Source organism: Salvelinus alpinus, chromosome 13 (assembly GCF_045679555.1).
Source record: "Salvelinus alpinus chromosome 13, SLU_Salpinus.1, whole genome shotgun sequence".
Lineage (NCBI taxonomy): Eukaryota > Metazoa > Chordata > Actinopteri > Salmoniformes > Salmonidae > Salvelinus > Salvelinus alpinus.
The window spans coordinates 11,714,866-11,740,275 of NC_092098.1; the positions used below are offsets into that span (position 1 = coordinate 11,714,866).

The 25,410-nt window shown below is 44.0% G+C and overlaps 1 protein-coding gene across 5 annotated transcripts in view; it reads left to right on the forward strand.

Annotated features, from left to right (window-relative positions):
* LOC139537068 (spectrin beta chain, non-erythrocytic 1-like) overlaps positions 1–25,410 on the forward strand; it is an 84,719-nt gene that overhangs the window by 37,182 nt on the left and 22,127 nt on the right. For all 5 annotated transcript variants that reach the window (XM_071337929.1, XM_071337930.1, XM_071337932.1 and 2 more), the window contains 2 exons: positions 23,522–23,673; positions 23,923–24,096. In XM_071337929.1, coding sequence (XP_071194030.1) covers positions 23,522–23,673; positions 23,923–24,096 — 326 coding nt within the window. The remainder of the gene's footprint in view (positions 1–23,521; positions 23,674–23,922; positions 24,097–25,410) is intronic.

Here is a 25,410-nt window from a genome sequence, read left to right on the forward strand (position 1 = left end):
TCAGGTGTTTATTTTACGCCTGAAACGTTAGGTTAGTGTGTGTGTGTCTACACTTTGTGTAGCCGTTAGCGATGATGCTAATGATAACCTTCTTGTGGTAGAGATCTAAAGATTTTTCCAAAAACCTTTTTAATTAAACGTTAACTACAAAGTAGCCTATGCCTACCTGCAGAATGATGTCATGATTATTTGCATGAATCCAGTGGCTATGTATTCTTGCAAACTCTGCAATAACATGAGCGCTACATAAACATCGCTAACCAACAACCGTCTCTTGCTGGTGCGCACTTGCATTAAAGGGTTACTACACTTCTTTTAGTTGTTTTTTCTCCCAGATCTCAAAAGTTGTGGACTTAGAACCTCAAATGCTGTTGTTTTTCTATATAGAAGGCAAAAAACGGAATTTGGGAAGAAACTCAAACGGAATCAGGTAAAAGATAAACTGATTTTATAGGGCCTTATTTGCAGCTGTTTCTCACCACAGTACAGCACAAATCTGGTGAACTGTGTGTTCATCATAATTTACATGGCAAACACGTCTTCTTTATTTGGCAAACAAAATCATCCAGTTAAAAGCTGTACTGTAACCAGCAGTAAGTCAGCCTTAAGCCCTGTTCAACTGGAGATGCCAGTCTGGGCATCTAATGGTTTCAATGCAAACACACAGGCTAAAGGATACAGTCCATCATCACTGCCTATCACATGTTGCCATGTTGATAGGCATGGTGAATTTGGTTAGGTAGTGTGTCCGGGTCCAAAGGGTCACTGTCCCTGGTGCCAGTCACCTCTGCCTGCACTTCTGAGTAAATACTGATGTGTGCTTTAGGAGGGACTTCTCAGTAGTCATTAGTAGTGTGCCTCTATTCAACCAGAAGAAAAATAACATGTACACTCAACCATTTTACACACCAAGACACATCTGTTGTTTTGAGGGGGGCGTGACAGATCTGCATATTTCCGTTAGGGGACACCACCTCTGAGGTGCGCATGTGCAATAACTCAATTTGCCTTTACACTCCTTCTAAACAACTTGCTTGTGATGGGTAAAGTTCATAACAGATTTGAGTTTTGGCAACAGAAAACTGTATTGACATCAAACGTTTCATCGATGAGAAAATGTCCAGAATGCCGGGCAAAATCCATCTCGTTTCATCTTCTCCCACCCCATTTGGTAGTGAGTTGAAACGCCAAGCGAATGTTTCACATTTACACATCTGGTAAAATGTCTGTCTCATTGTGCCATCTTTGTCTATAGGCTGGATCAGGCCTACCTGATTTTAAACACACACGAGCCACACGTCAGGCAGACGTTATCGGAGCGTGAGGTCTGGAACCAACAGGCTCAGAGACAGTTTCTATCTACAAGCCATCAGACTGCTGAACACTTGAACTGGACTGACCACCTGCTCTGATTCTCCACACCTTAACACACACATTCATTCATGCTACGCACACAAAAACTCCTGCTCCAGACTCTTACTATGAGTGCTAAATACAATTGAGTGCACAATTTAAACACTTGCCCCCCAAATCCACCTTCCCCAAAAAACACCTGTAAATATTGGACTATAATTTGTGCCTTCCTGTATTATACTTAAGATACAATGTTTATTCTGTTCTACTGAGCCATGTACTTGGTTTTGTATTCTCATCTTTTATTTCTTATTGTTGAAGGAACCAGCGAATATGCATTTCATTGGACGTGTGTACCATCCTTGAAAACCATTTGATTAGGCTGAACATCATGATCTGCCCAGCTGTTGACCAGATAAGGGGAATCAGAGAATGTCAGTTAGACAGGTGATAAGGGTCATTCCACACCCTGTGGAATTGATTTGAATAATGATCTTGCACTGTCACAGTGACTTAGTCTGACAAAATGTGAGGTTTTGATTGCGAAATAGGATAACGGCGGTATGCTAGTTCCTATAGGGTAGAATGTAATGGTTAACCCCTTGGTGTCTAAGCCCTGTCTAAATCCGTGGGGGGGGGGGTTAAGGTCATACCAAGGATCATTTTGCTATTTGATTTTGAATTTTAAGACCCCTTGAAGTATTACAAAAATATATTTAAAAAATAATTTGAAACCATTGAATTTGGCCTTACTGCTATTAAACCTTTTTACAAAATTGGCGATTTGTCACATCCCTAGTTGGTAGGGCAGAGAGAAGCCATTATTGTGGTTTACTTTGTTCACAGGCAGCCTGTTGCACTGTAGTAGTGTTATTCTAATTTAGATGCAGGTCACGTTGTTGTCACCCAATAGTGATTGTTCCCATTTGGAGCGTTTGAGCCCTGTGAAGTAGGTGTAAGTGTTGAGGGAATAGAAGACCTGGTCCAGTCTTCCTTCCCCAGGTCATTGACACGCTTGGGCTCCATTTCCTCAGCATTTTGTTCCTTTACTTTTATTTAAGAAGTGAATAGGCACATGAGGAGATCTATTTCTCATTTCTCGGTCACATTACAGGTGTAGTAGAAGGCTCTATAGTAGGCCTATCTCTCGATTTACTAAACCTAGTCCTAGAGGCTTCCGGCTTAGATTCACATTTCCACGGTTGGGATTTACCCTACACACACAAATGATACCTTAACAAGGACGGTTATGTTTTGTTGACACAGTTTTTATTTACAGTTTCCTACTTGGGGAAGTAGCAGAAGACTCCAGCTTTGGGGTCTTGAGGGCTATTTGCTGCTGCCTGTTGACGCCCATTCTGTGTCCAGATGTTATGACTGAGGGGTGTCTCTGCTCTGCCTCCATCCCAGGGGACTGGCCTTGGCCGTCCTCATCTTCTCCCCGCAGCAGCTGCACAGAGAGCGAGAGAGGCCTGGGTAGGGTCCTTACCTCCACCTTCCACAGTCAGCGGGAGACAGGCTTAGAGACCCATCCATACGTTACCGGTTACCCACTGATAAAGGTGTTCTTTAGAAGTCAAAACGTAGCACTTCCTGTAAATTGCCCTTTTCTGTTTCCCTTTCAGTGTATTTATTGAGGTTTACATGGACCGAGCTGGCACCAGACCAGGCGACACACTCCATTTGTTTTTATGCCTGTGCCCATAAGCTGTAAAGAATACAGAATAACCGGCGTCACACGTGGCTAGTCTGTGGTTGAGCAGCACTGAGGGTTGGGTCACATCAGCCCTGTTCTCTGAAGTCTAAAGCTGCTTGGGCGGTTATGTTATTGTAGAGCAAAGTTTGCATGTGTGGTTTTGTGTCCTTCTGCGTTTTGTCCTTCAGCTCGCTGTCCTTCTGCAGACATGACAGGAGCAGTCATGTCAGGGGGAATCCTTGCCCTGGCGCTTGTAGGATAAATATGACAGCAGCACACACTGTGGCTGTGCAGCCAGCCATCTTGCTGTGCTGTCCTTGGCACAGAGGACAGGTGAGCTGTGGCTAACAAAGATGTAGCATTGTACTGACGGCCTACTATAAATGGTTGCCGAAGAAACACGCTCAGTTGAATTGATCCCCTGTACCAATCCGATTTTGCTTTTGAATTTGTTACAACCAGTCTTGCTCAGAGACTCTGTTTTGATGTTGCCTGTGTGGCAGCTGCGTGTTTCCTTCTGAAGCTGTTTGTGGTCTGACCTGCTTTTGCTCTGGCGTCTTTATGGATTAGAGATGCAAATTTCGGTCATTTTTGCTGCCGATTAACCAAGTCACATTAACCGGTAAACAAACAGTAAAATGATGTGACCAACAGAAAGCATGCATGCATACAGCGAACAGACATATTTCATTAAGAGCTTAATGAAAACATTCAACAATAGCAAGCCTATTATTGAACGTGCAACTGCTGTGATGAGGCAGCTAATAAAACATACATTTAAAGGGGGGTTGCATGGTAGTGGCTGGTCTTAGTGGCCCTCTTGGCAGCAGAGACAACATTTTGCTAATTTCCTGCAATTTTACACATTTTGCCATGGGGCAGAGAAAACATTGTAAATTTTTTTTTTTTGAAAGGGTAACTCAATTCCAATTTTAGCCTAAACTGGCTATGCGAAACAAACCTAACTTTGCATTTTCAAATGCGTTTCCACTTCACAGCCTTTAAAAAAAAAAATTTGCATTATTATAGGTGTCGGAATTAAAATGGACAATATGAAGGTTACATCTGTTAGATAAGGAAGTGAGTGATACAAGACACTTGTGTGTTGGTGACATCATGCATGACAAATTTTTATATACATTCACATCCAAAATGACAAAGATGAGCAAAAAATATAAAGCTATTTGGCCTCGCACACCAGTGGTGGGTTTGGCATCGACATAAGGATGCATAAGCAGAAAAGAACCCCATACCTACTGTAAAATATGGTGGTGGATCTTTGATGTTATGGAACTATTTTGCTTCCACTGGTCCTGGGGCCCTTGTTAAGGTCAACGGCATCATGAACTTTCCCAGAACCAGGACATTTTAGTCAGAAACCTGATTGCCTCTGTTAGGAGGCTGAACCTGGGCTGCAAGTGGATCTTCCAGCAAGACAATAACCCCAAGCACACATCAAAATCCACAAAGAAATTGGTAATTGACCACAAAATCAACATTTTGCAATGGCCATCTCAGTCTCCGGACTTGAACCCCATTGAAAACCTGTGGTTTGAACTGAAGAGGGCAGTCTACTGTATATGCGCTAGGGGTGTGCCAAGTTGTCGGACAAAACAAGTATCGTAACAGATATGGACAATTGTCCTGATACGATTATGGTCAGAGTAATTTTTTGTTTGATATAATGATATTTTTTTCCCGGTGCCAGCACGCATCTTTCAATCAAGTGTGAGGTGCTATGTGGTCTAAGTAACTCAACTAGTTTGTCTTGGGCTGTAGGGTGGGTTGTACGTTGACCCTGCGGCTCTGATTGGATAGAGTGAAGCCGTATTTCTCCTTTCACTCGCTTTGCTTCATTCACCCGATCACTTATCCTTGCATGTTTCGGTTGGGTTGTTTTAGATTGCTGCTGGCTCCAGTTAGCCTGCTACTATGATAAATCAAATGCTGAGGATGTTTGCTACAAGGTACAGTTGAAGTCGGAAGTTTACATACACCTTAGCCAAATACATTTAAACTCAGTTTTTCACAATTCCTGACATTTAATCCTAGTAAAAATTCCCTGTCTTAGGTCAGTTAGGATCACCACTATATTTTAAGAATGTGAAATGTCAGGGAAAAAAGTAGATTTATTTCAGCTTTTATTTCTTTCATAACATTCCCAGTGGGTCAGAAGTTTACATACACTCAATTAGTATTTGGTAGCATTGTCTTTAAATTGTTTAACTTGGGTCAAATGTTTCGGGTAGCCTTCCACAAGCTTCCCACGATCAGTTGGGTGAATTTGGCCCATTCCTCCTGACAGAGCTGGTGTAACTGAGTCAGGTTTGTAGGCCCCCTTGCTCGCATGTGCTTTTTCAGTTCTGCCCACAAATCTTCTATAGGATTGAGATCAGGGCTTTGTAATGGCCACTCCAATACCTTGACTTTGTTGTCCTTAAGCCATTTTGCCACAACTTTGGAAGTATGCTTGGGGTCATTGTCCATTTGGAAGACCCATTTGTGACCAAGCTTTAACTTCCTGACTAATGTCAGGAAGTCCACCAGTCCCTCCTGCAGCAAAGCACCCCCACAACATGATGCTGCCACCCCCGTGCTTCACGGTTGGTATGGTGTTCTTCGGCTTGCAAGCATCCCCCTTTTTCCTCCAAACATAACAATGGTCATTATGGCCAAACAGTTCTATTTTTGTTTCATCAGACCATTTCTCCAAAAAGTACGATCTTTGTCCCCATGTGCAGTTGCAAACCGTATTCTGGCTTTTTTATGGAAGTGGCTTCTTCCTTGCTGAGCGGCCTTTCAGGTTATGTCGATATAGGACTCATTTTACTGTGGATATAGATATTTTTGTACCGGTTTCCTCCAACATCATCCTCACAAGGTCCTTTGCTGTTGTTTTGGGATTGATTTGCACTTTTCGCACCAAAGTACGTTCATCTCTAGGAGACAGAACGCGTCTCCTTCCTGAGCGGTATGACTGCTGTGTGGTCCCATGGTGTTTATACTTGCGTACTATTGTTTGTACAGATGAACGTGGTACATTCAGGCGTTTGGAAATTGATCCCAAGGATGAACCAGACTTGTGGAGGTCTACAATTTCTTTGAGGTCTTCGTTGATTTCTTTTGATTTTCCCATGAAGGTAGGCCTTGAAATACATCCACGGGTACACCTCCAATTGACTCAAATTATGTCAATTAGCCTATCTGAAGCTTCTAAAGCCATGAAATAAATTTCAGGAATTTTCCAAGCTGTTTCAAGGCACAGTCAACTTCATGTATGTAAACTTCTGACCCACTGTAATTGTGATACAGTGAATTATAAGTGAAATAATCTGTCTGTAAACAATTGTTGGAAAAATGACTTGTGTCATGCACAAAGTAGATGTTCTAACCGACTTGCCAAAACTAGTTTGTTAACAAGAAATTTGAAGTGGTTGAAAAACAAGTTTTAATGACTCAAACTGTATCAATGTGCTTAGCATCAAACACGCAGGGTTAGTGTAGGGTAAAAATATTAAATGCTGATGGGCATTCTGACTCAGTGACAGCCGACTTCTCTACCCACTGCAAATTGATGACAGTCTCACACACACTTTGCGTGCTGCTCCTAATCTGCAGCTTTTATGGTCTATAAACGTGCAGTATTTTGCCAACATCTAGCCTATTTAGGCATATTAAAACGCTTCCTTTTTTCCGATCCAATCTGACTATCAACTGTCAGTCTACGGATACAGTTACGAAAATGAGTATGTTCAGGTAGGCACACCCCTAATATGCGCAGATGTAGAATATCAAGGATCTGAAAAGATTCTGTATGGAAGAATGGTCTAAGTCAAGGACCCTCCAATTCGATTCAACCATGTTTTCTCAGGGTTTAAAGTCCTCCGTAACACTGTACAAAACATTAAGAACACCTTCCTAATAGGCCGGCAGGGTAGCCTAGTGGTTAGAGCGTTGGGTCAGTAACTGAAAAGTTGCAGGTTTGAATACCTGAGTGGATAAGGCTCTGTCAATGGGCCCTTGAGCAAGGCACTTAACCCTCATTTGCTCCTGGGGCACCGTACTACTATGGCTGACCCTGTAAAACAACACATTTCACTGCATCTACCTGTGACGATGAAAAACATGATTTGCCCTCGGAACAGCCTGAATTCGTCGGGCATGAACTCTACAAGGTGTCTCAAGCTTCCCACAGTTGTCAAGTTGTTTGGATGTCCTTTGGGTGGTGGACCATTCTTGATACACACAGGGAAACTGTTGAGTGTGAAGAAACCCAGGAGCGTTGCAGATCTTGACACAAACCGGTGCGCCTGGCACCTACTACCATAACCCGTTCAAAGGCGCTTAAATCCTTTGTCTTGCCCATTCACTCTCTGAATGGCACAAATACACAATCCATGTCTCAAGGCTTACAAATCCTTATTTAATCAATTTCCTGGAAATAGCCGGTGTTCATAATGTTTTGTATACTCAAATACCCTGTATGTTGTTTTCTGTTACGCTGTGCGCACTGAACTGACACGCATGATTGTTGATGACACTCCGATGTTCCGATGAAGGGAATGAAATAGTCTATAATGAGCACCACCATAGCGCCCGACTCAGACAGCGGTGTGTAGCGTACTGTAGCTGCTGGCAGAATAATTCAAAGTCTCTACTTTATCACTCAGGATGTAACTTTCCAGTGCTAATATTTTTGCCATGCAATGTTGTTATTAAAACAAAATCAGACATCCCCATAGTAGAATAGTTTACCTATTTAGCTAGTCGGCTTGTGTTCTATGCGAGTTAAAAACGTATATATAGCCACTTCGCTTCATTAGTTGAGCTACGGGTGATAATGCTTCTTGCTAATAGCACATCTGATAATATAGACCATGCATAAGGCTGGTCCAATATACGCATGGTCCAATATGTACTTTTTTTGGTACTTTTTTTTAACATAATTTGACCAATATGTTATTGGGCCCATATCTGGAGCTGGAAATTATATTTTAGATGGTGTCAATTTTATTTTATTTTAAATAATTTGTGTGTAGAATTTCCTTTTTAAAAAGTCACCAGAAGTGAGATTCTCAGTCCTTTACATAAACATTTTCCCAAGGAGGACCCCGGACCCCCTAACCAAGGGGACTGGACACCTTGCAATATGCGCCTGCACATGCAGACGGTACTTACTACAAAGTACTGAAAGCTATGCCAACAACCACACAACCCGAAATTGGTTACATTGTAAACGCAGGTCCAAGGAGAAAAAACGTAGCTAGACACATTTTTTGGGGGAGCGTCTGATGACCTAATAGCGTGAGGGATTGACATTAATTTCTCAAGTATCTATGTTGCAGTCATGACGCAAGTGGCGCTATGCTGTCAAATCCTTCCAACATGTTTCTAGTTTGACCAGCTGTCTTAAGCAACTGGTATTTTAAAATTCGGTTGCCATACTGGCAGGTTAGCTAGCAACATACTATTTAGCTAGCTTCTAGCCTAGCGTTTGATATGCAATGTGATCTCCTTGTAATGAACAGTATCGAGTGTCCTGACGAGAAGGCAAAGCTTTTCTAGCTATTCCAGGCAAAATTGGGCATCATCAACTCATTGCTATGGATTTATCCAAATGAATGTCAATAGAACACAGGCTGAACAAATGCAAATGTATCTACTTTGCTGTTCTTTTGGCTGCAGAGACCATGACTGTGTTAGCCGTAGCTAGTTGGCTAGCTAGCAAGCAAGGGACAATAACGTTGCCAATATAGAACCTCCATATATTCTCTAGCAATCAAAAGATGAGAAAGTGTGGATTCTCTTACAAAAATGAAAATATCACAAATGTTTCATTTATTTCTTCTAGGAAATGTGTTCTTTAGTATTGTTTTCTTTGGCAACTGTGGTATAAGCAGGATAAACGCCTCCGTTCTGTACATTACCTAGGCTGCGGCGTTGATTATTAAAAAAAAAAATATTGCAACAATAATAACAATATTACACATCAATACAGGGACATTCCTGTGAATACAATGAACAAAATCATATAGAACACCAGGTGACCCCCCCCCCCCCCCACAAAGAAAATGTGTTTAATACAAAAAATAAGAATAATTCAGGACATCATTAATGTGATAAGGCAATCAGCCATTAACAGACATTGAGACATGACTTTTCCAACTTTTAAAGTTTCACAAGTTTGAGAGATTTATAAAATTGTAACAGTTCAATGAAAGAAACTAGAAAATAATTAATTTTTCCACCCCATTTACATTTGTGAATATATTATTTGGCTAAGAGAATAATAATGTTAATAAAATCGTTATGATCAGATTTACAAGGATAAGCATAATGTAATTTTACATCAAAGGTAAACATAGGTCATTCTTATTTCCAAGGTAATCTACAGGACATCGGCGTTTATCCCTTACTTATACCATGGCACTGTTGAATACTAGAGTCTGATTGGCTTGAAGGACATTCGAGAGCATGCACAGCATACCAGCATGGTAGAATTCAGTAGCTATAGTTCATTCTTACATGTTCTATGTTTGAGCTGCTTTTGAAAGCAAAAGTCGAATTTAAAACATTATTGACATTGTTGAATTCGATTTTCATAAAAGCAAGCTAGGGCTGATGGTTTAGTTAGCTAAACTAGCAAGTCTGGTTGGTTACCAAGGCAACTACTGTCACTATCTAGTAAACTTGCTAGCTACTTCAGTGGACGTTGAACACATTTCTAGCGGCTATGTGTTTAAGTTATGGCCATGGTATAAAATGGATAGTCAACTTGTGGCTCATTGCATTCTCTGGAAAATAATGCAACTCCGTGGAAGGTCAGTTCAACTCCGCTAGCGTGTCTTGGAACACACCTTCCACGTCATTCCTTATTTTCCATAGAACGCGTAGCCTCTTCATTATCCCTTACTTATTTTATAGTCTTATTTCCTGCGTGTGGGTGGGTGGGTGGGTGGCTGGGCCAGTGTTAATGATTACCCTGGCTCTAGACTCTAATCACAGGCTGTATTGAAGCTGCTTGAGTGTGCTGGCTTAGAAATGGATCCTTAAGCCCAGTTCAGCGTTCAATTACAGAGCTGAAGGAGCAGCGTCTGACTGCACTAATAGTGCCCTTCTGATGAGGGTATTACTCACGCGCAGGCGCACACACTGATAAACAAACCAACATACGGTAGGCCAATTGTCACAGTGCTTACTCCTCTCACACATTCACACTCCTGGCCCAATAAAAACTCTTCCTACAGTAGGTATTCATCACGTTTATGCTCCGTTTACATTACACTGTTATCCAGAGCAGATTACAAGTGAAGGTACATTTTTATTCCGAGTTGAACATCTACATGAATACAGAATAACAAGCAAACGCATCCGAAAGTAAATGTCACTACACCGAACATCATTACAATAAACAGAATTGAAATTCAAATAAATTCCACCAGAATAAAGCCTCTAGCAAACCGATTGCTTCAGTGTAACATTATGTTGTGGTCGTATCTGTCTACATAAATAATAGACAGATTCTTTCTCTCTAGGTACTAGAGCTGAATTTATAAGTCTGGCTCAGAGAGGGCTGTCAGGTAGTGAGGGCCTTTGTAGTGCCCTTGGGCCTCGGGCAGGATCCCCATAATAATCCTGTATCAGTGGTGAGTGTGTAACAAAAGGCCGTAAAGGCAGACTGACTGACTGATGCTGGTAGTTTCCTCATTCTTTCTCAGGACGAGGTGACTGGAGGCGCTGGTGGTGGTTACTCAAGCAGGCAGCCCAGTGGTGGTGATACGAGGGAGGGCAGACTTCACAGGGTCAGGGGTAGTGCTGTGGCGGTCATAAAATTTTGTCAGCCGGTAATTGACCGTTAATTGACATAAACACATTTAGCGTTTCCTGGCTTCCACGCAGCCTACAAGCCACTGATGCTGACTTTTGGAACATCTCCATGTTAAAAAGTCTAATAAATCCATGTAGTAAAGCCTACACCTTCACAATGAATCCATTATTTATTTTAGACAGGTCTAAAGAAAGATGATATGAAGACAATGTAGTTTATTTCAGAAGAACAGAATAGCATACTTTGAGTTGTCTTGATCTGGCTATACCAAATGGCTGTGGGCTACACTAGTTAATTTAGCAGATAAGATTTGCTTAGAATTTATTATTATTTTATAGTATGAAGAATACAATTGAACAAACGATTTGAGGGAGTGCGCACGTGCGGCTATTCTTGTGGTGTTCGGTTAACAAAGAAATACGTTTTTTATGCTTAATTTGGAGTTATTAATGTAACTTTAGTTGTTCTACAAAAGTTGGGCTATGTTTGGATTTTGAATACATTGTAAGGCTGCATGATGCGACCCCTAATGATGATTTGAAAAAGCTCTGCTTAGTTTTTTTGCGCAGGATGTTAACACTTTATCAGTCTCGCAATTCACAATTTGACAAGCACTTGATAATGCCTCGAATTTCATGGCGGCATCCCATTTGTGTGAACGTAATGCACCCTTAAAAAGATTGGGTCTTTCTCACAGGCTACAAGTGAAGAAGGACACATCGGGGACGCAACTGTGTGCGTCCTTATCCAATTCCAAGGTGCATATTGAAGATATTGGAAGAGCTGTCCACGTTTACTTTTCATCAGCCAACAAGATGAGTAGGCCTAACGAACAGCAAAAGCACTAGCCTATGTCAATCTACTATCCCCCATAGTACAAAAGACTATCTATTCTGTGCAAGAAATAAATATTCCAAACATAGTCTGGGACAGTTGTGGGATGGTTTACACTGTTCCAAATGGTCAGAAAAATATATAGTTTTGTAATCTAACAGCAACTGTTTGGCACACATAATACTCAGGAAATGCTTGCTCCTACAGTATATATCTGCAGTAGTTTCCACAACTAAGTCAAAATGTCTTCCACAGATCTGACTTCCCCTTTACCTCCTGAGCAACCAGTAAACATTCACCTGCTTCGTGTTTCTTTTTCACATTTTGCTGTCAAGTGTTACTGTTTTCGGAGTATGTTATAACCAATTTATTGATGTGATTATGATAGTCAATAGGTCAGGCCATATTGTTCACATGCATGCGATGCTTACATGTTTCACGTAAAGAGAACAAGGGTTGAGGAAATAGGGAATGTTCTTCCTAAACAAATGAGGGATTTTGGTAACAGAACTTTTCAGTCAGAAACCAGTAAGAAACTAAATGACTGTAATGTTGCAGCTTCAGCACGGACAGCACAATCAACACGTGTTGTGCTGTGGTGCCTTTTCACTGCAGTAGGGAGGAGAGAGAGACAACGTGCGCCAGCCACATAGGCACTCGCTGTCATTTTTTTTAAGATAGTGTGGACGTCAGTCTCTTTCTTGAGTAATTTTTGTGTCGTAATTATTTAATCAAACAGTGTGCTTAAAGCATCAGACAAGCTCAATGCATATTTAGTTCATTTTATTGAAACACATAGGGTGTGTCTGTCTAAATATGGAAAAATAAGGTGAAACGTTTCAAACTATCAATTGGTCGAAAGAACAGGATGACTCGGTCGACCAAGATTTGTTTTTAGTCAGGGACAGCCCTATGGTAAATAGATAAAACTATTATTCTATGGGGTTCTCAGATTAGTTTTCTAGTCAGTACTTGTTTTGTTTGCGGAGGAAAAGTAAATGTGGACTGTTCCAGCGTTTTCAAATTGCGCCTTGTTAGAAATATATTTTTTTGCATGGCGACAATGCATTTGCCGTGGAGCATCGCCACAGCTAAATGACTGCAGCTGAAACACTGGAGAGGGGAAGAGATGACAGGAGCGGGGGGAGATGAAAGGAGGAGAAGAGGACTCAAGTAATGATTAGCAGACGGTCAACACCAGGTAGCCTGGCCAGATGCTTGTTCATAAACCCTTGATTATGTGCGGTGGGGAATGTTGTGAACCAATTCATCTGCAGAGCGCACTGTGGTAGGAGGAAAACAGTACCCAGGAAACGCATACACACAGGATGTGTTCAGTTCTGACGAAATGCTCCTGATATCTATTGCACCACATTAGTAATCCTACATCTCCCTCTGACCAAAGCCCATTCTGTGTCCTGTCCTCAAGTTAGCCCTGTGGGAGTCATGAAGTGGTGAGAGGTGCCAGGTCTGGAGCAACACATCAGTCAGCAGAGATACCTGGCACAGGACTGTACCACTATATGTTCTACTGCACCTGCCACTGCATGACTGACCGACTGGAGAGTCTAGAACTGATATGCCATGACATGGAGCAGACTGTAGAATACAGGAGGATACTGTATGACGGGGCAAAGGTGGACATGTTCAATTAGAGGCACAAGGGAAATAAACGCATCAATCATCTCTCTGTCTCTGGTAGACGTGACGTAATCATCAGAACAGTCCTTTATCCCTGTGCCAGTACTAACACAGAGAGCGTGTTGTGTATACAGTGCCTCAAGTTTGCTGTCAATATGGTGTGAAGATATTTTTGAAATGACACCATCTTAGACAGTCATGATAATAGCAGACCCTGAAGTGTATGCCCTTGATGAAGATGCTAGAGATCAGTTAGTTAGTAGAGCTGCATCCAGACCCAGCATGTAATTCGCCATGAAGGTGTTCCTAAAGAGAGACCGCTTCATGTTCCGTGCCAAGGAAACAGGGGGCAGGGACATTTTCTCTGAAATGATATACCGTATCAGTGCAGTCAAGCATCATGTTTTCAAGTGGACCCACTTCCTCAACAAGCCATCAAAGGACCTGTTGCCCTCTTCTATAACCGTCCACTGTCCTTGTCAAGGCTTGTCATTATTTCCCCCTTCCACCATTGCTCTGACAGTAGATGGCATACAGTAGTGAGATGTCATGGCATACTCAAAGAAGTCAAACTATGTTATGTAGGCTACATGTTACAATGCAGTCTACTGTAGCTACCTGCCAGGGAGGTTCACTATCTGCCCATCTGAACTGAAGGCTCAAGCCCAGGCTAAGCCTGCATGGGCCTCACAGACACAAGATTAACACTGGCTGCATTTCTGCATGGATTACCTTCAGATCACCGTTCTTATCAGTGTTTCAGCACAGATGCCATCAGATGTTGTTGGGGTTAAATTGGAGGGTAGCAGGTCGGACCCAAGAATTTTGTTTTTGTATGACAAGATGGCGCTGATAAACAAGGTAGCACTGTTTCTAGCTCCGAGACAACTTTGCAGTACACTGAGTATACTAAACATTAGGAACACCTTCCTAATATTGAGTTGCACCCCTCCCCCCATTTTTCGCCTCAGAACAGACTCAATTTGTCAGGGCATGGACTCCACAAGGTGTCTAAAGCATTCCACAGGGATGCCGGCCCATGTTGACTCCAATGCTTCCCACAGTTGTGTCATTGGCTGGATGTACTTTGGGTGGTGGACCATTCTTGATACACACAGGAAACTGTTGAGCGTGAAAAACCCAGCAATGTTGCATTTCTTGACAACAAATCGGTGTGCCTGGCACCTACTACCATACCCCGTTCAAAGGCACTTAAATATTTTGTCTTGCCCATTCACCCTCACATACACAATCCATGTCTCAATTGTCTCAAGGCTTAAAAATCCTTCTTCAACGCCTCCCCTTCATCTACACTGATTTGAAGTGGGTTTAACAAGTTTCATCAATAAGGGATCATAGCTTTAACCTGGTCAGTCTTTCATGGAAAGAGCAGGTGTTAAGTTTTGCATACTCAGTGTAAATACACTGAACAAAAATAAACGCGACATTTAAAGTGTTGGTCCCATGTTTCATGAGCTGAAATAAAAGAGCCCAGAAATGTTCCATATGCACAAAAACATTATTTCTCTCATTTTGTGCACAAATGTATTTATTTGCCAAGATAATCCATCCACCTGACAGGTGTGGCATATCAAGAAGCTGATTAAACAGCATGATCATTACACATGTGCACCTTGTGCTGTGGACAATAAAAGGCCACTCTAAAATGTACAGTTTTGTCACAATACAATGCCACAGATGTCTCAAGTTTTGAGGGAGCGTGCAATTGGCATGCTGACTGCAGGAATGTCCACTAGAGCTGTTGCCAGAGTTGAATGTTCATTTCTCTACCGTAAGCCGCCTCCAACATCGTTTTAGAGAATTTGGCAGTACGTCCAACCGGCCTCACAACCACAGACCAAGTATTACTGCACTGTTTGTGCTAGAAACACAACATTTTCGCTGGACCTGCGATAACATCTGCAAATCTGTGTACGCGCAACTCAAAATCAAGGTGTTTTTAACGTTTTGTACATTGTTTACATACACACTTTATAATGCATGTGAATACCATACACACTTTATATTGCATGTGAATACCATACACACTTTATATTGCATGTGAATACCATACACACTTCATATTGCATGTGAATGCCATACACACTTTTTAATGCATGTGAATACCATACACACTTTATAGTGCGTGTTAATACCATACACACTTTATAGTGCGTGTGAATGCCATACACACTTTATAATGCGTGTTAATACCCAGACACACTTTATAGTGCGTGTTAATACCCATACACACTTTATAGTGCGTGTTAATACCCATACACACTTTATAGTGCGTGTTAATACCATATACACTTTATAGTGCGTGTGAATGCCATACACACTTTATAATGCATGTTAATACCCATACACACTTTATAGTGCGTGTTAATACCCATACACACTTTATAGTGCGTGTTAATACCCATACACACTTTATAGTGCGTGTTAATACCCATACACACTTTATAGTGCGTGTTAATACCCATACACACTTTATAGTGCGTGTGAATACCCATACACACTTTATAGTGCGTGTGAATGCCATACACACTTTATAGTGCGTGTGAATACCCATACACACTTTAATGCAGATGATTTTGAGTCATTAAGACAGGATTGTGGTACAGTTTGTTCTAATACACTATGCTTTTAAGTTAAAGCATTTTACACAGCTGATTAAGTGTTTGTGTATGATGAGCAAACACAGCAGAGATGTCTGTATCCTCCTGACTGGGTCTGCTATTAGGAGAAGTGGGACAGGGAAGGGTTGAGCCTGGTTTCTGTTTGCACCCTGTTACCTCCTCCTCCGCAGGGCTGGGTGCTGTCACAACATGACCAGCATCAGGAGGAATGTGCCCCCCCTTCACCCTCCCTCCCAGCAGTGTAATCCACCTCAGGTGGCTCATTGACCAGGCTCCCTCTGCAGCGCCCCGGCTTACCTCTGGAAAGGTAACCGCACGCTCAGCTATGAGGGAAAACCACACTCTATTGTCTGGCTCTTGTTGTGTGAGAGAGAAGCAGCACCGAGAGTGAAGCGGCTATTATTACTGGTTTGTTTTTTGGGAGCGCCAGGGCAGGTATGATCCCTAGAGGAGGTGGGGGGTATGTGACATGGCAGATGTTCTCACAAAGACCCATGACAAAAAAGCACTGTCAGTGAGGCTGTGGTGTCCTATGAGGAGGAAATGATATTTTCTGACATTTCTGAACTGTGGAAGCCATTATTGTGGTGTAATGCCATATATTTCTATCCTATCAGTGTTTACCTTGAGTCATTAGGAAGTGTGTGTGTGTCCATGACAACGGTGAGGGTTAAGAACCTTGTGGCTGGGCCTTGAGGAAGACTTCTCTATTCCTGACTCCAAGTCTCCCAGTACAGCTAGTATCTACTGAACCTCATCTGTTTCTGAGTCGGGAATAGTGTCGGGAGATAAGTCTTTCTGTTCTAATGTTAATATGTGACTTTCCAGATTCAGACATCATTTACAAATGAAGCATGTGTGTTTAGTGAGTCTGCCAGATCAGAGGCAGTAAGGATGACCAGGGATGTTCGGTTGATAAGAGCGGGAATTTGACTATTTTCCTGTGTTTGTGCGTATATGCATACGTGTGTAAGTGCACTCACAAATGCTTGTTTGTGTGTCAAGTCCAGGCCATAACCGTCCTTAAGCCGCAGATATTTGATCTGTGTGTTTAATGGGCTTCTGCTGACTGTCTGACTGACAAACACACAGCCAAGCCTATCTTTTATTTTTTATTTAACCTTCATTTAACTAGGCAAGTCAGTTAAGAACAAATTCTTATTTACAATGACGGCCTACCCCGGCCAAACCCTAATCCGGACGACGCTGGGCCAATTGTGGCGCCCTGTGGGACTCCCAATCACGGCCGGTTGTGATACTGCCTAGAATCGAACCAGGGTCTGTAGTGAAGCCTCTAGCAGTGCCTTAGACCGCTGCGCCACTCGGGAGCCCACTGTCCTACTCCTCTCAATCTTTGTCAAGCCTTCAGACACGCAGAAGACGGGGGGGGAGACCGAGCAGGAGAGTAAGTTATACCTCCATTGTTACACAAGCCTATGAAACCCAACACTCATTCACCTAAGCCAGGGGCTTCTCAAGGGTCCAAAAAAAGGAGAGGAAAGAAAATGCTTTTGCGGCTGTAAAATGTCACCTCGAACTGTCATTATTCACACCTGAATTAGAGCGAGTTATAGCAGCCGGAGGGTTTTTAGACTGATGTGTAGCTGTGGACATGTCTCATATTCTGTCATTCCTGTGTCTTTGCTTCTGGTGCCCCGGGAGATGAGGAGGTAGTGGACGTGATGACTAGCATTTATAATGGTTTTTATCCAGATTCAATCCCAAACGTATCACACTCCTGTTACTCATCCTTGTCATTGTTTTTCTGGCTGAATAGTCATTCAACTATAGAGATGCTTTTACCACCAATTGTTTTAGTTTTTAGGGGGGTGTGCTCACGAGACACTATAATTTGTTACTGGCTATCTGTCTCTGCAATCTAGCTGAAGGGTGTGGCTGCCACTGCCATCTTCTTTCCACAGTCATGAGCTCCTTGGAGGAACACTGTGTTTGTTGGTAGATGGTGATGATGAAACAGTATTTCTGTTGTTGTCCCTTCAGCTTGTTTATTGCAAAGTCTGTAACGCAGGAAAAGGTGCAACTTCCTTTCACAACAGCAACGGTCTCGTGTCATTCAGTATAGAGCCTTGACAAGAACCTACTCAGTCCGTCTAGGATTCTGCGATGGCATTTTTATTTTGTCATTCCCCGCATATTATGCAAGAGCTTGCAAATTTGACCAATCACTGCATAAAACAGTCAAATCATCAATGTTATCGCAAAAATCACTGCACTTTTCCCCCTCGGGTGACTGAAAAGATTTGGCATGGGTCCCCAGATCCTCAAAAAGTTCTACAGCTGCACCATCGAGAACATCCTGGCCGGTTGCATCACCGCCTGGTATGGCAACTGCTCAGCATCTGACCGTAAGGCGCTACAGAGGGTAGTGCGTACGGCCCAGCACATCACTGCGGCCAAGCTTCCTGACACCCAGGACCTATATACTAGGCGGTGTCAGAATCAATCAATCAAATGTATTTATAAAGCCCTTCTTACATCAGCTGATGTCACAAAGTGCTGTACAGAAACCCAGCCTAAAACCCCAAACAGCAAGCAATGTAGGTGTAGAAGCACGGGGGCTAGGAAAAACTCCCTAGAAAGGCCAGAACCTAGGAAGAAACCTAGAGAGGAACCAGGCTATGAGGAGTGGCCAGTCCTCTTCTGGCTGTGCTGGGTAGAGATTATAACAGAACGTGGCCAAGTTGTTCAAATGTTCATAGATGACCAGCAGGGTCAAATAATAATCACAGTGGTTGTAGAGGGTGAAACAGGTCAGCACCTCAGGAGTAAATGTCAGTTGGCTTTTCATCATTCAGAGTATCTCTACCGCTCCTGCTGTCTCTAGAGAGTTGAAAACAGCAGGTTTGGGACAGGTAGCACGTCCGGTGAACAGGTCAGGGTTCCATAGCCGCAGGCAGAACAGTTGAAACTGGAGCAGCAGCACGACCAGGTGGACTGGGGACAGCAAGGAGTATTCAGGCCAGGTAGTCCTGAGGCATGGTCCTAGGGATCAGGTCCTCCGAGAGAAAAAAAATAGAGAATTAGAGAGAGCATACTTAAATTCACACGACACCGGATAAGACAGGACAAATACTCCAGATATAACAGACTGACCCTAGCCCCCCCGACACATAAACTACTGCACCATAAATACTGGAGACTGCAGTCACCCAAGTCATAGACTGTTTTCTCTGCTACCACACAGCAAGCGGTACCAGAGCGCCAAGTCTAGGACCAAAAGGCTCCTTAACAGCTTCTACCCCCAAGTCATAAGACTGCTGAACAATTAATCAAATGGCCACCTGACTATTTACATTGCCCCCCTTAACTGGCCAGCAGTGCACTGAGTCCAGATGGAGTGGCCATCCTCTGTGTTTTGTTATTCAGACAGTCGTTGTTTCTGACCCATCCCCCTGAGAGAGGCTGTAATGCTGTTGGCTGGAATGATTCATGTTTTTAATTTCCTTCTTTCTATAACACTTTATAACATTCAGTTACCACTCACTCTACTGCAGCACACCTCTGGGCAGCACTTTTAGTATGTTTTAGCTGTTTGGATATGACTTATGTATCAGTATCACAGTTAGACAGTAATATATTATCCACCCAGACCATGGAACATATTCATTTATGATGGCCATTCTACAGGAACACTCCTGTGAATAATTCAATTCTGAAAGTGGTCTAAGGCACTACATCGCAGTGCTTGAGGCATCACTACAGACCCAGGTTCGATCCCAGGCTGTGTCACATCCGGCCGTGACTGGGAATCCCATAGGGTGGCACACAATTGGCCCAGTGTCGTTAGGGGAGGGTTTGGCCGGGGGGGGGGGGCTTTACTTGGCTCATCGCGCTCTAGCGACTCCTTGTGGCTGGCCGGGCGCCTGCAGTCTGATTTCAACAAGATCGAAATTGGGGAGAAAAAGGGGGTGAAATACCAACAAAATAGAAATGTGAAGAAAGGCTCTTCCTCACTTTGTTTGGAGGTGATTAGCCTATGAGGACCATTTATTTGAACTGATTGTTCCCTTTGAGTGTGTGTATAGTACTGTGCCCAGTTTTGCATTGCAAAGCAGCCCTATCCTGATGAAACAGGTCACCACTGGCACTGCATTGCACACGTGGCCCTTCTCTCGCTCTGTGCTCCGACTGAGTGTTTTCGGCCCCCACCTGACAGTTGTATTTCACAGTGACCTTGTTTAGATCTCTCTGCAGAGTACATTCATTTCCGCCATTTCAAGTTTTCACCTTCTCAGCTGTGGATTGTTTGTTCTATCAACACGCATCATGGGGATTTATAGGAATGGCACTTGGAACAGCCGATGATCATGTACTGAGGTGAAGTGAAGGCCACTGTCTGTCTGTTCCACTCCAGCCAGGCTTGGCCCGGGACCCTGAAGCTGTCAAGTTTGCCAGGATCCAGGCACAGACTCAGTCCAGGAGGGGGAGGTTATCCTCTCCTTTTTGTGCTAGATAACAACCACTGGTTCCTGTCACACACACGCAAGCGCACGCACACACACACTCGAGCCTCCCGAAGATCTCTTCCCGAGTCCCAGATAACTTGAGCAAGTGTTCTGTTGCATGAGCAGCCAGATTCACAGCCATGGAATTCCATTAATTGTTAATTGCTCTCTTTATCTCTTGTTTAACAATTTATGGATGTCAAACATCCCATTATAATCCCAGCCCGTCAAACAGTGACATACTGCAGCGCCTGTACCCCCTAGCCATGTTTCTAGAGGGAGAAGTAACATTTCAGTCCTTGTCAGGTGTAGTAGAGGGGTACAGGGGAGGTCAGAGCTGCTTCAAAGGGGTCACAGGTCAAGCTCAGAGGGGTTTAGCGGAATTTAATTTGGGTGAGCTGGAGCAGATTTCCTCGTCAACAACCAGAAGGGCAGAGTGGTCACGCTGGGGATTTTTGCTTATTACTTTGTATTGAAAGAAAAATAGATATATTCCAGAATGGGTCCATTTTTATTTGGTGTCCTGGGTTCAAGTTGACATGGGACAGTCAACGTTTTAGTTGTGTTTTGTCATGCGTGACTTCAGGGCAGCAACTCGCTGAACAGGTTTCTTACTAAGCTCTCCCCCTCAGATAAGACGTTTAGCATGTCATGGGACGTGCTCTTTAAATAGGGGTTCAGTTAGATTTAATGGTCCGCCATTATCGCTTGGGCTTTCCTGTATCTGGTCTGATGAGAGCAAACCTCAGTCCGTCTCATTAGAAGTAATCCTGCTTACTGTAGAACCCAACAATTTCATCCAACAATAGGCTGCTGCTTAGACTGGCGAGGAGCTTACATTATACTCCACAGTAGAGCCTTTGGGCATATTAAATATATATCTACTATGAAATGGTTTAAAAGATAAGTTTGTAATATTTGACGTGTGGTCTTTTTGAAGTTTGTAAGAGTGTAGAGTCATGTTTATAGAGTTAGCCAGGCCTAACTCATTATGCCAACCTCTTATACCCTACATAAATAAAACGGCTGCCACAGCCAGACTCTCTGAGATGGTATTTGATGAATACATGTAGAGCGTTTCAAGTTGAAAACTCGCCTCCTTCCCTAAAAGGGTACACCCATGCCTCACTCCATCCTAGCGTCACCCAAAGGGAGCTGGCAAGTCTGCAGGCTGTCATCTCGGAGTGACCTGCTGCTGGCCCTCTCTGCCTCCCTGTCAATGTCCCTCCCTCCCGCCGCCACCCTCCTCTCCTGAAAAAATCCATTAGCGTTTGATTGAAGGGATCCTCAGCAGGGATAGGGGGGCTTCCTTAAACCTTGTAAAGTGGCCACCTAATCCTTCAAGTACTGCCATAAATCAGCTCAGGATTACCATCGCTCTGCCAAGCAGCCAGCTGCTCCCCGGCCCGGTCGCTGTGCCCGTCATCGGGCAGGACACCAGCAGGCCACTGGCCAGGCGACGTGGTGCTGCCTATCTCTGTCCCTCGCCCCAGCGTAGGGAGCTGTTAGCCTGGACCCAGGTGGTGCCCGGCTCAGCCTAATGGACCTCCTGCTCCAGGGGTGGGTGAGGTGTGAGACAGCAGGGTAGCGTCCTGGCCAGATGGAGAACTGGCTTCCTAGTCATTTAGCCCCTAGTCACAATGTGACGTAACTTTGCCTTGAGGAGAGATTTTCTGCCAGACAACCTGAGCCTAGGTCACAAGGAATATAGTCCAATAGCATGAGGAGTGTTGCGTATATCACACGTGGGACATCTCACCCGGAGCTTTCCCTTCTGTATCTCACACAAATTCTCTCTCACATGGAGATCCATTTCACTGGGTCTTGGAGATAGTGTGACGCTTTCCGTAACAACATGAAACGCAGCAGCGTGGCTTTGGTTTTTATACATGGCGAATTTTAAGATTGTGAAGCCATTACTTTTTTTCTGTTAGGATTTGAAGAGGCTTTAATCTTCACCTTAATTACTACAGCCAATTTCACACCGCTTCAGAAATCATCTGCTTTTTTACCTCGCAGCCGCAGGATAGTTCATCTGATTTTATTCCGTTGTATCTACATTTTATAGTTTATTTTATGTCCCATGATGAAATCGGAAAAGGGATTGTGGATCTGTTTCCGTCTGTTCGTTTCTTACCTAAGTCACCCGCGATATCTCAGACACAGCTGGCCCAATTTTGACGAAACTTGAATTATGCATCTTTCCATAGAGATCCGGCATTTATTTGCAATGATCGGCCCTAGGCGGGAGCTATAGTAATTGCCTGGAATGTGTTAGTCACACGCAATATCTGTTGACCCAAGGGGGGTGGGCGTTGCCTTGTTTATTACGTGTGTGGGGTGCCATAGCTACTAGACTGTAATGATATTTTCTGCCCTAGACTAGATCTAGCTCACACAGACCATGTGACCTAGAATTGAGGTCACCTTGTTTGGAGGCAGGTTCAGCGTCTTACTCCTCCTGCTCCATATCTCTGCCACTGCTTCATGGTGTCCCCTTTTATCTTCCCGAAACGTTATAGTGACGTGTTCTCCTTTTTTAAACCCAACGCATTTCATCTTGTCTTCCTTGACCCTCCTTCACCCAGGGCGTGTGTTTGTTTAGCATCATTGTGAGCCGTTAGCGTGGCTTTCCCAGGCCGGTCTCCCATCCAGACTCTCCCAGGCGACTGGCGGAGGCGGCCCAGACACGTAGGTTCAGTTAGGGGCCTAAAGAACCTTCTGCTAAAGCTGTCAACTCAACGATCCCAATGACCTAATGGCATAGCTTATCTGTGAAATGAAGTGCTGCGTACCGGAGCTCAGGTCCCCATGAGTTACTGACCCTGTCATCAGTCTCAGTCTGAGGGGTGATTCAGGCTTTTGAATGGCCTTATACGACTACATCAGTGTTTGTCTTGCGAAAAATTGCATCCCCTCTATGTATTTGGCTGACCGTATTGGACGTAGGTTATTACGAAGCAATGAATGACTTCCCACTTGCTTCCCAGTCACTATGAGCTGGCTTACGATTGGTTTACCCTTGCTGTAACCCACCTTTCCCCTCTGCTCTCCTCTCCAGATGAGCGCGAAGCGGTGCAGAAGAAAACCTTCACTAAGTGGGTGAACTCTCACCTGGGCCGTGTGACATGCCGCATCGGGGACCTGTACACTGACCTGAGAGATGGACGCATGCTCATCCGCCTGCTGGAGGTGCTGTCAGGAGAACAGCTGGTCAGTAACTCACACTTCCTCTGTCCTCCTGACTCCCGACCCTGACCTTAACCCTGACCCATCACTCACCTTGTTGGTCCTGAACAAACCCCTCTCTCATACCTTCATTCTTTTCCTCCTTTGAGCCTTCCACCGTGCTGAACATGAAATCTGTCTTCATTCCTGTACGCCCTTCCTCTCCCTCTCTGTTATCCATGTCTCTTTCCAGCACTCTCTCACACAATCTGACTCTCTCCCGTCTCTCTCCAGCCGAAGCCCACCAAGGGGCGTATGCGTATCCACTGCCTGGAGAACGTGGACAAGGCCCTGCAGTTCCTCAAGGAGCAGAAGGTCCACCTGGAGAACATGGGCTCCCACGACATCGTGGATGGGAACCACCGCCTCACCCTGGGTCTCATCTGGACCATCATCCTTCGCTTCCAGGTACCGTGTGAATCCTTGTAATGTTCTATACAATGCCTTTCTATATGCTAGAGAGTAGAGGGTGCATGTGAATATTACCCCCTGGCCAGTACTGCCCTGTTCCTCACCTCCACCACTCTTCCTAGTCCTATCATGTTCCTCACCCCCACCTGGGTCACCCTGCCCAGTCCTGTCCTATTCCTCACCCCCACCTGGGTCACCCTGCCCAGTCCTGTCCTATTCCTCACCCCCACCTGGGTCACCCTGCCCAGTCCTGTCCTATTCCTCACCCCCACCTGGGTCACCCTGCCCAGTCCTGTCCTATTCCTCACCCCCACCTGGGTCACCCCACCCTGCCCAGTCCTGTCCTATTCCTCACCCCCACCTGGGTCACCCCACCCTGCCCAGTCCTGTCCTATTCCTCACCCCCACCTGGGTCACCCCACCCTGCCCAGTCCTGTCCTATTCCTCACCCCCACCTGGGTCACCCCACCCTGCCCAGTCCTGTCCTATTCCTCTACCCCACCTGGGTCACCCATCCCTGCCCAGTCCTGTTTTATTCCTCAACCCCACCTGTTATGGAATGCTCTGCCACCAAAGGTTACTCAGGCAAAAAGCAAGTTTAACTTAAAACAACTGCTGAACACAGCGTCTCTCCTCTATCTAAAGATCTAATTTAACTGTACTGAAAATATGAATATGTATACAGTTGAAGTCAGAAGTTTACATACACTCAGGTTGGAGTCATTAACTCGTTTTTCCACAAATTTCTTGTTAACAAACTATAGTTTTGGCAAGTTGGTTAGGACATCTACTTTGTGCATAACACAAGTAATTTTTCCAACAATTGTTTACAGACAGATTATTTCACTTATAATTCACTGTATCACAATTCCAGTGGGTCAGAAGTTTACATACACTAAGTTGACAGTGTCTTTAAACAGCTTGGAAAATTACAGAAAAGGATGTCATGGCTTTAGAAGCTTCTGATGGGCTAATTGACATCATTTGAGTCAATTGGAGGTGTACCTGTGGATGTATTTCAAGGTCTACCTTCAAACTCAGTGCCTCTTTGCTTGACATCATGGGGAAATCAAAAGAAATCAGCCAAGACCTCAGAAAGAAATTGTAGACCTCCACAAGTCAGGTTCATCCTTACAAGTCTGGTTCATCCTTGGGAGCAATTTCCAAATGCCTGAAGGTACCACGTTCAGCTGTACAAACAATAGTACGCAAGTATAAACACCATGGGACCATGCAGCCTTCATACCACTCAGGAAGGAGACGCGTTCTGTCTCCTAGAGATGAACGTACTTTGGTGTGAAAAGTGCAAAT